The following is a 13,545-nucleotide window of genomic DNA, read 5'->3' as shown; positions in this document are numbered from 1 at the left end:
AGGTAGACTGCACCTATGGAAACTAACTTATTTGCCTGAATGCACCACCCACACATAATTGACAAAAAAAATACAATGTCAGTGTATTATTTCTTTGAGATTATATATATTTTTGACTACTGGAAAATCAATTACTTAAACAACACTTGTGACTAATTCATTTTCATTGCAGTGCCTGGTATTGTCCTACATTCCTTGTGTGTCTTATATGCAATGTGAAATGTACACTGTATGCAGAAAGAGAAAAAACAGAACTCAATTTATATTGTGTCTGCTTCTTTTGCATGCCAGTGAAACATTACATTGAATTGCATTGCATTGCATTGCATTGCATTGCGTAACTTGGCAATAAATGAACAAAATCTGATACAATCATCATTCCAGCTCTGACTGTTCCAATTCCAGATATCTATGGTCAGATTTATACAATTTTACTCTATTAGTTGTAAAAACTTCAGTTTATAATGTTTTGCCTATTAACTAACAAAAACATTGTAAAATAAACACACTACCTATGCAGCTAACAGCTTAGAAGTATGTGGTCTGTCTATTGCAAAGTACGACATGTATACAACATAAATCAATATAGAAGTAATAATCCCCAGTTGCAAATGAAATACTAGCATCATATAAACTGATGTTGGAACAAAATAATGATTAGTTTCCTTCGAATGGTGTAACGCTAGTTTTATTAAAATGTCAATACAATGTTTGGAATAATTTAGAATGGCCCCTTTGTACAGCCATAGACAGTATGTAGAAAATGGAAAGATGATAGAAGAGCATCTGCATGAAGAAGTTGAAGTTCATCTGCCATTTAAAAACATGAAGTTTTTATTACATGAATCTCTCACAGGCTTTTTCACCGGCTTAATTTTCATCAACTTAGAAGTCTTGAAATTAGTTACCAGTAACATCTCAAAAGACCAAAAGATACTGGGTCTTATTTTATTTCTTGAGCTAGTCTTAACTATGGTATGCAGATAGTATGCAGCTGAGACTGTTTCTCTTGTAGCCAATGTAATGATTTAGCCAATTTGCAACAAATTTTGCTACAATAAGTGCAAGGAATGCAGACACTCAATAGTTTTAAGTTATGCAAATAGGTTAATATTCCAATGCCTTTCAGTAGCTAAAGTTTTTAAGCACTTTCCCAGTACTATTTAGACTGCAAAATAAAAACAGTGAAGTTAGATTATTTACATAGTACTTTAATACGGACAGGCACAACAGTAGCTCATAGTAAAGGGAAACCTCCAGCCTGTAATAAGTCTAGAGAAGTGTTATGGTGAGAGTCAAAGAGTCACAGTTGATTCTTACACAACAGTAGCTGAATCCAAACATTTTTTTGTGTGCTTAAAAAATCCCCTGGCTAAACCACAGAACATGGAGATACAAGTGGGAGGGTTCATAAGTAGAAGGCCAGTTGCTTACTCCACTTTAGTCCAGCTAAACTAATGTTCAATGTCATTGAACAATTAAAAATAAGCAGCAGAGGTAAGTGATACACAAAAGCAGGAATAAGAGGAGAGAAATATGCAACAATATTAAACATTGAATAATAAAAATATTAATGACAAATTGAACAATTTGGGTGATGGGTTGCAAATACATATTCAACATAATAGTGGACCACTACTTGAACACACAGCATCCCTTCATGGAGTTCTAGCAGCTGATGATCACTTGAGAAGTTCCATGTCACTGCTATATGTTGAAATCTTGTGTGTACTATCACTCAAAAAAGTAGTGGGAGCACATCACACTCACTCATATGGAGCCATTTGCCAGCAATCATCCCAGTAAGATCAATCAGCTTTCACAACTTTTGGTAACGAGTAAATGTTTTTATTTCTTGGCAAGATGAACTGGTTATCCAACTGCAGTGGAAAGTAACTTGGTCAAGCAGCTACGTACAGTCACATTCCAACTATGAGTACCGTGCACTATTAGCAGAACATACCTCTGTGGAAAGTTACGGCAAATTGCTGTTTATGTCATTAATTTTAATGCCAATGAGAATGAGAAAGGTAGTGCTCACATAAGAGGTGGCAGAATGTGGAGCTAACATTGAAAAATGACAGTTAAGTAAATCGATTGTGTGCAAATTACAGAAGAGGGGCCAAGGTGCCAAGTGGAGTATGATTCAGGTCCTGTCCCATAGCAAAGTAAGTTGTGTGCAGACAGTTTAACATACTTGTGCCTTACATTTCTTTATTAAACAATGAAACATCGAAATTAAAGTAGTCAGTGGTTTATTTTGACAAACCATGGATTCACACCCCCTTGCACTGAACAATGTTGCAAAGTGACAGTATGTGCAGAGTATGGTCAAACGACACCATCAGGCAACACTTCATTGATGAGAATGTACAGTTCTTTTTGAGTTCCCTTCTTTTCAATAACTGGACAAACTTTGGACTATCATGTGGAAATGAACAGAAAAAAATTAAAAACATTTAGAGGCAAGGACCTTAGAAGGTCTACTTCTGAAACAAAAATTGACCTACTTTGGGCACATTCTGAGAAAATATGAACAGATGTTAATGATGAGGATGGACAGTGGCAGGAGGAGAATGGGGCAGCAAAGATGGATCAATGGCTTCACAAAAGCAATGGATTCCAACCTAGGAAATCTGCAAGAGAAAGTACAGGACAGAAGAAACTGGCATGCCTTAGCTCATGGATGGGAGGCAGAAGGAGGAGGGGGAGGGGGGGGGGAGGGGGAGGAGGGAGAAGGAGAAGGAGAAGGAGAAGGAGAAGGAGAAGAAAATGGTTCCCTTCCTACTGTTGCCATAGCACACAGATCTCAATCCTAGGGAATATGTTGAGAATAAGATCTTTGACAGTTGAGGAAATTGATGTTTGGTTTTTAGGGCACTCAACTGTGCAGTTATCAGCGCCCATACAAATTCCCATCCTTTGCTCAGCCCAATCTTGCCATGTTCATGAATGAGGACAACATAAACACCCAGTCATATCTAGGCAGGTGAAAATCCCTGACAACACGGGGAATCGAACCTGGGACCCCGTGCTAAAGAAGCAAGAACGTGACCACGAGACCACAAGCTGCGGACGATGAGGAAATTGAAAATATGATTAAATCAGTTGTGTTTGTCCAAAGAGTCACCATTATCAACCAAGACTAACATCAGATGATGAACCAGCAGACACAGCTGAGGAAAATAGCAACAGCACCAGAAAAGGTAGTTTTACCTATACTATCAGCAAAGCATAGTGAGCAGTCAAGATGAAGCGTACTACACAGCTTCATTCTTGTTATAAATTAGCACTTCATTCAGAGGCATGTACAGATGAGTAGTGTACGAGAGCTTGTAAGAGTACTAGGGCGTAACTGTTGCCCCCTCCCCACCTTGCTTTTATTGTGTAAACATGACTGTGCTGCCACCCTGGCCTGGTAACCAATTTGGTTTGTCACACGATAAGTTTGTCCACATTGCACTGAAGTCAAAATTATTAGCACACACTACCACAAAACACTGTCTTGCACAAGTAAAGTAGATATGGAAAGGGGAAGGGCCAGGGAAGGGGGACGGGGTTGTCTGTAGCCATTGAACCCACAAACTCAGCTGATACTGAAGAAGCATGGAGCAAATAGTGAGAGTTACTGCTTCTCCACACACACACACTTCTGGATCACTTAGAGGGTCTTGTCCTTTTTCAGTCTGGAACATGAAATCTTTTTTTCCATTCTGGTGATTACTCTTCTCAGTATGAGTATACCTTTCATGGTGGTTGTGCAATTGTACCTACATACATCAGCTCTGTTAATTATCAAGTCTACCACTTCAACAATGGTGCACCCATCTACATTCGGGTAAGTGTTCAGGAACTAAAATGTACCGAGTCACCAAATCTGTACACATGAAAAGAACATGACACGAATAATTTCAAAACTTCATGGTGTTATTTGGAAATGTAACATCAAATAACATAAAAATTGCAGCAATTTCCATTTCATAAAGATGATTATTAGTACCTCATTCGTGGTAACAGAGAACCAGAGAGAACTCTCAGCACAAGTAGCACAGACTTGACTGACTACGGTCAATACTTACACTTATCACTCATAATTACTTTCATAGTACCTTAAATCACCCTGCCACATGCCTAAGTGTTAAATAGGGATATCCAATTACAAGTCATCTCACAAATACAACACAGAAATGAAGAAACATGGAAATTCCTGGATGAAGCAAAACATAAAATAAGGGAAAGGCAGCCACCATTCACTTATAGCTGCTAGAAAAAGAGCTAGTGTTCAAAAGCCAGTGTTAACGCTGTTTACCATTGTGTGTTACTGTTCTCAATGCATCTACCCACTATAGGTGAGTTGTTACCCTTCCCTTATTTTACGTGCAGAGTGTCTACAGGTCACAGAAGTCACGAAAATGTAATGAAAATGAACAGGTGGTTACGAAAGTAATGAAAAGGTAATGACACTTAGTGGATGGTCGTTAATTTTGTTGTGTCAGTCAGATGCAGTTCTAGGAGGTGGTGTAGCAAGTTACCGTTACCCCCAAAAATGATGTATCCAGCAGTCCATATTTGCACCCTTGAGGGGCAGGCCAATATGGATAAATTTGTAGATTTGGCTTCACTGAGCTATGTGACGTATACACCTAGTGGAAATTATGTATAAATTGGAGCTCCACCCTAAACAGTGTAACCATCCCATCTGTTACTGGAGACGTAACAGAATGGCTGTTTCTTTAATTCTATCCAGTACCACTTCTATTTAAATCTCTTTCTCATCTTTTTTGTAAAGACATTTCCTTAAAGGTTTTTAATAATAATATTAAACCATGATAATTTTAATTTTGTTTTAAAGGTGTTATGGACAATCAGAATAAAATCAATTTCTCAGAAACCAAAATGTTTCCCACATCATATTTCACCTGCTTGCGAACTGTAACCTGGACTCTCGAGTGAGGGGAGGAATTTAATCATCAGTTAATCATGAAGTAATAAAAAGGTCATGAATTTGATCCTCTGATAATTTGTAGACACCCTAGCACACTGCTCGAGATAGACATGAACTGACTTCCCTACTCAGCGAAGTTCTTTTGTGTAAACAGCAAAAACAGTGTAACACACTAAAGTAACTAGGAGAACCACAGAGAACAGAATTAGAGGCAGCTGTTGCAAGGCAAAATATGAAAAGAATGAACGAAAAAAGCAACAGCAAAAAGTGAGACATGAATAAACATCCAATATAATAGTGGAGCATTCCAGGAATACTTCACATTATTGCTCAGCTTCACCATGAGGGAATAAAGTGGGGCAGAAGAGTGGGGTGTAGCGATAACATTAACGCCAAAATGCCATATCAACTGCTATTCAAGCAAGACCAGTACTGTGAAAGGAACACACTTTTGTCTTCCTTTAAAATTGTTTCATTTATCTTTGTCACATAACTATCAGTAAAATTCTAAACCACATTACCATTTTAGACAGGAAGGCTGAATAAAGTTCTTTCTCCAACAAAAAAATCTAAGTCGCAAAAACTAACTTACATAAAAAATATGGTAAAATATAGTAATTAATATGATAAGAAACTCTTCAACTACGGGCCCTCTATACCTATCCCACACACAAATTTCCACATAGTGCAGGTCAGCACAGGCATATAAAGCAAATATCTGAACAGAAGAGTATTCTTCATTCAAAAATATGAGTTTCACTGGATTTCAGATTCATTGCTGTGTTAGCACATAAAGCAGCTGCATTTGTGAACTCAATTATAAGTGACACTCATAACAATATACCCATTGAATTTACAGTGTGGCATTCAAGCAGAAGCTCACAGAAATAAAGGACACTTATAATGATCATGATCATTACCATCTATAAATAAAACCAGATGATACAGCACATAGAAAAATGTAAATATGAAGTTTGACAAATAGCAAAATTCTTGTCATGATGTTATCTGTTGTAATGCTGGTCATTTCAGTGTTCGCAAAAAATGAGATTCCCATACAACATTGTTGCTAACTGGTTGTCATTGATCACTTTACATAAGCAACCAGTAATGAGTAGTTTGCTTTTACACTCCATCCACCAAAGTTGCATCTGTCAAGCGTTGTTACATTCATCCATTAATCGCTTTTATTTCTCATCACTATGTTTGCTACCACTGCCTTAGCTCACATGGTTTCAGATATATTGGACACCATTCTGTAGGGAGAAAGGCCATATCATCCAAATGGTCTAGTTCAACAGTAACTGTGTGAAAATAAGATGAGCTAAAACAGACTTATCAATAAACAGTCTCCAGTGAAATAAGCAGATTTTTACAATTACCGCACAGGCTGCATATAAAATTTAACAGAAAATTAAGTCTTCTTGAGTCTAATGTAAATGGAGCCCATTCCATTTTCTCAGTTTGTTCAAGTCATGTCCCTTTTAGTTCCTTCAACTAGCTACAACATACACGAATTTTTACTAATGGCCTCTGCACCCTATTCACTTCCCGTGTGTGCTTTCAATTTCCACATTCCATAACAGCTCATCTTTTTTAATTAAAAACTTAAGTGTTATCCCATGAGATACTACCACTCTCCTTACACTGTTACTTTACTGAGGTACTTTCAGGTATCTTTTCCTCCTCTGTACTGCCACTTTCCTACCTGTTTCACCTGTAATAGTGACTGTGTGGTTTGAGGTGGGAGGAGGGTGGGGGGAGTTGCTGATTTACATAATGATTTAAACTTAGGTTCAAGACTGAAATGTTTCACAAATTTGTGTGATCAAAGACCAATGTTTCCAAACTTGGCGGGCATTTATCGCACACCTTCTATACGAAGTCTTTTTATGAATATAACTGAAGTGGTACGTTCAGCAAGGTACGAAAGGATTGATTCTGTTCAGTGTGTTCAGCTGATGCAATCAAACAATATGATTCCATAAATTCTCACATTGCATTGCTCCAAATTGTTAATGCAAAACAAAGATTAAAAAATGTAAGCATTATATTGCAGATTTAACCTCTTTCTGTTGTGTGTGCCACCTCACCCCCTCCAATATAATTTTAAAGCATGTCTTAAGTTTAACAACCAAGTGACAGCACTTTAAATAACTTATGTGAGAAGAATTTATCTCAATAAAACTTTATTGTTTTCAAACTCATAATACACAGTTGCCCAAACAGTTGCTGATAAACACTTTTTAAATTAAAAACTTTTTAATATTGTACATTGTATTTGATCTTTCCAACTGATCATAAAAATGCTCTCCTGGAATTTGTAACATGTGTTTCAGACAAATCGTTTAATACTGACTCATATATGGTCAACCAAAAAAATGAGAAATATTGTAGCTAAGGATAATGGTGTAAAAAGTAATGAAAAATCCTTAATCTTTTACATAACATTCTTATTCTCCTCATTTCACAAGTGCTATCAGCTACAAGTATTTCATAGTCATAGAACAGAAATCTAACACTTAGTACACACATATTTTTCCACCGCTAAATGAAATACGATGTGCAGAGATTGCATGAATAGACACTGTTTTTCAGACGGTGCATTCTTTAAAAAACACGAATGAACAGTTAAAAACATTAATGAAATCCCTTTTTGCATAGCAAGAGAGGGTTCTTAACATCCAAAACTTTGATATTTGTGAGGACAAGTTGGTTATATGCCAAGCTTCATGGAAACTGACAAACAGAGCAAAACCGAACTGTTGTACAACTGCTCAAGGGTATTCAAAGTTGATGGATAATTTTAAAGGTAACAATTGTTTGTTTTAAGGCTAATGAATCAAATTTTTTTCTTTCTTTCACTAAATTTCATGGATTTTCACAGCAAATTACAAAAATTAGTGTGCTGAGAATGGATGGTACAATGAATCTGACTTTCTACTCCACATCAACACAGGTGGTCACTCCTCAAACTTACTAGCATCTGGCAGTCAACAGGAAAATCAGGGAGATGTAAATCTTGTGTTCTTTGAAACAACTGAATTGCAGCTAATTATTCTCAAGTTATAATAATGTGATTACATATAAATCAATTCAATTAATTCCCTTTAATTTTTTACATGCAAACACTTTTAAACTTGAGAAGCCAAAACATGAAAGGACACCTTGGTGTTGGTAACACGGATGAGAAAATATGAAACTACCCACATTGATGCATGGTCATTCACACAAAAATTACAATTTTTTTATTTTAAAAAATTTAGGAACATAGCCTATTGAAAAGACCTATAGAAAGCCAAATAATTGCCAAAGTAGAGAGGGTAATGAATGTCCCATAATAACTGTGCTGAACGTGTTTTTTTTTACATATTAATGCTTCAGTGTCACCAGTCTAATAAAACTTTGCATCAGCACTGATCAGTCACAATAAAAAAATATTTACATAAAAATTTATAAAACAAATTAATTAATAACAACTACTACAAGAAAGAACCAACAGCTCTGACAATGAAGCATTATTTTCTTTACTTTAACAAAATCAAAATTTTCTCATGGCCAGCAATGAGAAGAAACAGATTCAAGTATCATCCACTCCGCACCAATGAAGTGTTCTATGCCCCATATGCCTCACCAGTTACATACAATGATACTTTTCATTCCCTGTGTGTGTGTATGCCGTGTGAGCAAATCTTGTGGTACAGATTCCGTAACTCCTCCACAGACACAAGTAATGGGCCAATTCCCAAGTTTCACATATTGCACCCATTAATTTTGATTAAAATAAAATGCTCATTTGTCTTCTGCTTTATGATACAAATACCTTTTAATATAAAAGGAGAACCAACTTATCAGTGGACGATTTACATTATATTTAGAGAACAACTTGTGACAATAATGCAGTCTAAATCATTTATCTAACTAACTTAACTTAAATGAATTAAGGACACCATTTCGTTATACCACTTATACACAGAATAATCTTCCAAAGTGAGCTTTCTCTCAACAGACGCACAAGAATTCTACCGTTCAAGTCCTACAGCTCCAGACATAAATACATCAATGCTAAAACTTAAGTAAAATCACTCCAGCTTCTTAATGAAGACACTGAATTCAAACATACACAGGCACTCCACTACAAATTCGAGGTCTTGAATGGGCACTGGTTAATAAAAAATGTCTGCACACTTGTCAGTGCAATTAAAAAATTGCCACCAAATTAAATTATACCACATTACGAAGTCTTCATATTACTTTTTATTTTATTATTAACATGAGAACTGTCAAAACCACCCTATAATGAAGAGGAAAGTTAGTCCTGCATCCTCCAGGTGGCATGCAGCTGTCATTATATGAGGAGGGAACAACCAGCACGCACACAGTGCGAGGTGATGCAATGCGATGTGATACAGCAGAAATGCACTGCACCAGTAGTTGTCATAAAAGGAGGTGTACAAGAGGTCTCGCATCTAGGCTACACAGCTGTGGGCCTGTTATCTGCGGTCCTTGTAGAGCAGGTAAACCTGCAAAGCATGTGGAAGATTCAGCTGTGCAATACGCTCCTCCAACTGGTGTTTTCCCACACGCTGCCTTATCACACGTCGACACAAATCCATCAGTGGCAATGGTTCAGCTGTAATTTAAATACGAATTATCAGAAATTAACAGCAAGGCAACACTTTAAATATTTAAGAATGTAAGCAATTTTCACAGAATTGGTTTTACACTCTGACATGTTTTATCTGTGAATAACATTTCAAAATGTGACATCATTTGATTAACACTGACAAATCTCTATGAATGACTACCAGTATTATGACAGAAATATCAGTTCTTAACTATTTTCGAAAAAAATTATTGGTGGAAATGTCAGCAAGTTTCTTAAAAAGTCCAAGATTTCAGAATCACACCTTCACCCTGTATTTAAATTACTGTTACTCTTGACACAATGCCTCTATATCTAATATGGTGAATAAGTAAATATTTTGGTTTTTATTATAAAGGTTAAGTTTCATGGGATTACTCCCTGTTTTGTTTAAACCTGAGAGTTTGGCGATTAGTTTCTTTTCTTTGATTACTTTTAATAACTTGTAACTATCCTGCACTGTGTAACTCATATTCTAACTAGCAATGCAGTAGGTGACCTTCATATTATTTGTTAAATCACAGAAGATGTTAAGTGACTAGTAGTTAAATTACATATAGACATTTTTGTAAACTGAAGTTCAAAGCATGTGATATGGCATTTAGAACTGCCTTTCCTCCTATAAATTACTTATTCACTAACTTTCAAAATTTCTCTCATACGGTACAGGGCATACCAGAAAACTTAATACACTTACGATCGAGTCCACCGATGTACTTCATGGTGATTTCACAGTGACCCCAAACAGCACTCACAATTGGATACAGTTTGCGGCCCCTCAGTCCCCTGAATGCCACACCCAAATACTGGCCATCAACGACGAATGAGAGAGTGCCATCATCCATGTCCAACACCACTGCAACATTGAAGACTCGAGTCACATTCTCTCACATGTAAAAATCATAAAAAATATCCACTAAAAATTACTTTTTACACATTTGGTCATTCTTTCCTTCGTTTCTGAATAAGGTGAGGTACAACTTTACAACAAAATTTATAGAAATAGAACAAGGTAATGCCTATGTTGATTGAAAACCACATTTTGGAGCTGCTTCTATCATTTTGTCATTTGCTACCCTGAACAACTGTCAGATATTGTTGCAAGCTGAAGTTAAACCCTCGCAACACTTATTTCTTGAATTGTCATGTGGACCCTACAGTTATCTTGGCACAATATAGCACAGTTCATATTTTATTGATTTCTGATTACTGAAGTGTGGCCACTTTGTTCTTTTGCTAATGACATGTTTACATAACTTACTATAGTGGGCATTCTGAAATTTATCATGTCACCAAATGCACTATAAATATTTATTTTAATAAAACATTTTGATGTGCATGTTTAAAATTGACTACGAACCAAAATGTATCTTAGGCCCATATGGATTTGTAACCCCCATACAGCTAGTCCTAAAAATTTTTGCTTGCAATTTTTCCGGTAGCTATGAAAATACTTTTGGAACTTTGATTGTAAAACATGGGGTGCATACAGTAGATAATAAGGATGTGAATTATTTTTGGGTCAATTATGTATCGCATGTGCCCCACTTTGTTCACTTCAAACTGTACAAGTATCTTCATAGGTACAATAAATTCACAAGCACAAATGTTAGGCCTATCTGTATGGCGTTGGGAATTTGTATGGAACTAGGAGATATTATGTCATGCATTTTAGTCCACTTTTAAAACATGTTATACTAACAAGATTTTATTTAAATAATTGCTTTCTGCTTTTTAGACTCACAAGTACCAAACTTTTCAATCAATTCAAAACATTCTGATGAGATTACAACAGAGCCATATAGTAAGCTGCAAGGGTTATTTCAGTTTTTCTCCACCCAAGTCAACCAGTACATTGCTTCCTCCTATGATTACATTATGAAAATTACAAAACTGATCTCACCCAACTTGGACATAGCAGCAATCGTTCTTACCACAACCAAGTACCCTCCCCCACACACACAAGTTAATATTGCACTGTCATCCAGTTCTCAGCAAAGTTTAAAGTTTCAAGTATCTAGCTCATTTTGAAGTTACTTCAGAATCAATTGCAATATTTGTACTGAACAGACAGACAAAAAAGTTTAGTGTAACAGCATTTTATTTAATACCCTACATCACTATTAACATTTGTACCAGCTAAAGACACTCATGAGTGCTGATGTGTGTTTAGTAGTTTAGAAAAAAGGAGCAGAAACTGTGCACCCCCAGTCGTGCTCATACAGTGTGCATGAGCAATACTGACTAGGACAGAAGCGAGTCATCAGAGGATGAGCACCATTCATGTGCTGCACAAGAACATGGATATGCTTTGACACAATGAGTTGCTGGTGTCATGGATGGCTTGATGTAAAAGAAGGGCCACAACAATGTCAACAGGGACCCAAAACAAATGAACCACTTTCTGATATTAAAGGTTGGAACTTTTATGTACGAGGTATGGGTCACATGTCCAATATAGCATTGAGAGTTTAGATTATTTCAAGCTGTGATTAGAGTGTTTGCTGTCATGAGAGAGGAAAATGTAAAATACAGAGAAGTAAAACCTGAAAAAAGTTCATTTCTTAGCTCAAATTAGTTGTCAAGAGCTTTTATTTCAGCACCAAAGTTCAGAACAAGAGAAAGTTTGTACACTGCTGTGGGACTAAGTAGCTGGACCACCAGAATAATTCATAAAGGTAAACATATACATATATATATATATATCTATATATAGTTTTGTTGGGTTCAAATTAATGATATGGTTATAATAGAGGGAAACATTCCACGTAGGAAATATATATCTAAAAACAAAGATGATGTGACTTACCAAATGAAAGTGCTGGCAGGTCGACAGACACACAAACAAACACAAACATACACACAAAATTCAAGCTTTCGCAACAAACTGTTGCCTCATCAGGAAAGAGGGAAGGAGAGGGAAAGACGAAAGGATGTGGGTTTTAAGGGAGAGGGTAAGGAGTCATTCCAATCCCGGGAGCGGAAAGACTTACCTTAGGGTGAAACAAGGACGGGTATACACTCGCACACACACACACACACACATCCATCCACACATATACAGACACAAGCAGACATATTTAAAGACCAGGGAATGTAAATAAAACTTAATGGGGTCGTTGTGGGGGTGTTGTGAGGGTGACATGGTATTAGAAGGTGGAAAGTGCAAGATGAGGTTGAAATGAAAATGAAAGATAAAAATATATGGGGAGAGATAAGGGTGAACTAGAAAATAACTGGAGATCTGGTATGAAAAAATGCGAAAAAGTGTTGGTTAAGTTGATCCTGTGGAGAACTTGGGTTGGTAGACAGCGATGTGCATGAAGGTTAGGTGGTTGTGTTGCCGCTAAAACACGTTAAAGGACGGAGAAATTCGGGAAAATTTCGAAAAAACGTGTAAATGTATTAAAAGGCGTGGTGTTGTGGTGAAAGATTACGAAAATGGGGCTAACAATTGTAAATAATGACGTTAAAACCTGTGGAGAGCGGCTAAAAATGATCAGTGATGTACGAAAAACGGAAGTGGAAATAAAGTAAAAGTTATTAGAACTAGCCGAAATGGTTGTTTAATACGTGAAGGCAGCTGTTATTGAACTAGAAACGGTTAGCGGTATTGTTGAAAGCGCAAAATAATTTTTTGGTTATGGTTTGGAAGTGGGTTACGTATTATAGAGTATATATAGGCGGGATAAATTTGTATTACGGTAAAAAGGGAAGGTGAATAGAAAGTGAGACTACTGGTAAACGCAGAACGAGAAAATAAAGAGAAAATAAGACGACAGGAAAGACTTCGAGATGCAACAGCGACAATAACAAACGTAATTGTTGGGTTCAAATTAATGATATGGTTATAATAGAGGGAAACATTCCACGTAGGAAATATATATCTAAAAACAAAGATGATGTGACTTACCAAATGAAAGTGCTGGCAGGTCGACAGACACACAAACAAACA

The 13,545-nt window shown here is 36.5% G+C and overlaps 1 protein-coding gene across 3 annotated transcripts in view; it reads right to left on the bottom strand.

The window, feature by feature from the left end:
* Positions 1–7,117: 7,117 nt before the first annotated feature.
* The window catches only part of LOC124774917 (protein gustavus), a 336,294-nt gene continuing 329,866 nt past the window's right edge, over positions 7,118–13,545 (bottom strand). For all 3 annotated transcript variants that reach the window (XM_047249594.1, XM_047249593.1, XM_047249592.1), the window contains 2 exons: positions 10,288–10,446; positions 7,118–9,578 (listed from right to left, as the gene is read on the bottom strand). In XM_047249594.1, coding sequence (XP_047105550.1) covers positions 9,439–9,578; positions 10,288–10,446 — 299 coding nt within the window. In that variant the 3' untranslated portion in view covers positions 7,118–9,438. The remainder of the gene's footprint in view (positions 9,579–10,287; positions 10,447–13,545) is intronic.

This window comes from Schistocerca piceifrons, chromosome 2 (genome assembly GCF_021461385.2).
Source record: "Schistocerca piceifrons isolate TAMUIC-IGC-003096 chromosome 2, iqSchPice1.1, whole genome shotgun sequence".
Lineage (NCBI taxonomy): Eukaryota > Metazoa > Arthropoda > Insecta > Orthoptera > Acrididae > Schistocerca > Schistocerca piceifrons.
Note: the sequence above shows the minus strand (reverse complement) of the source record. Positions and strands in the feature narration are given on the sequence as shown.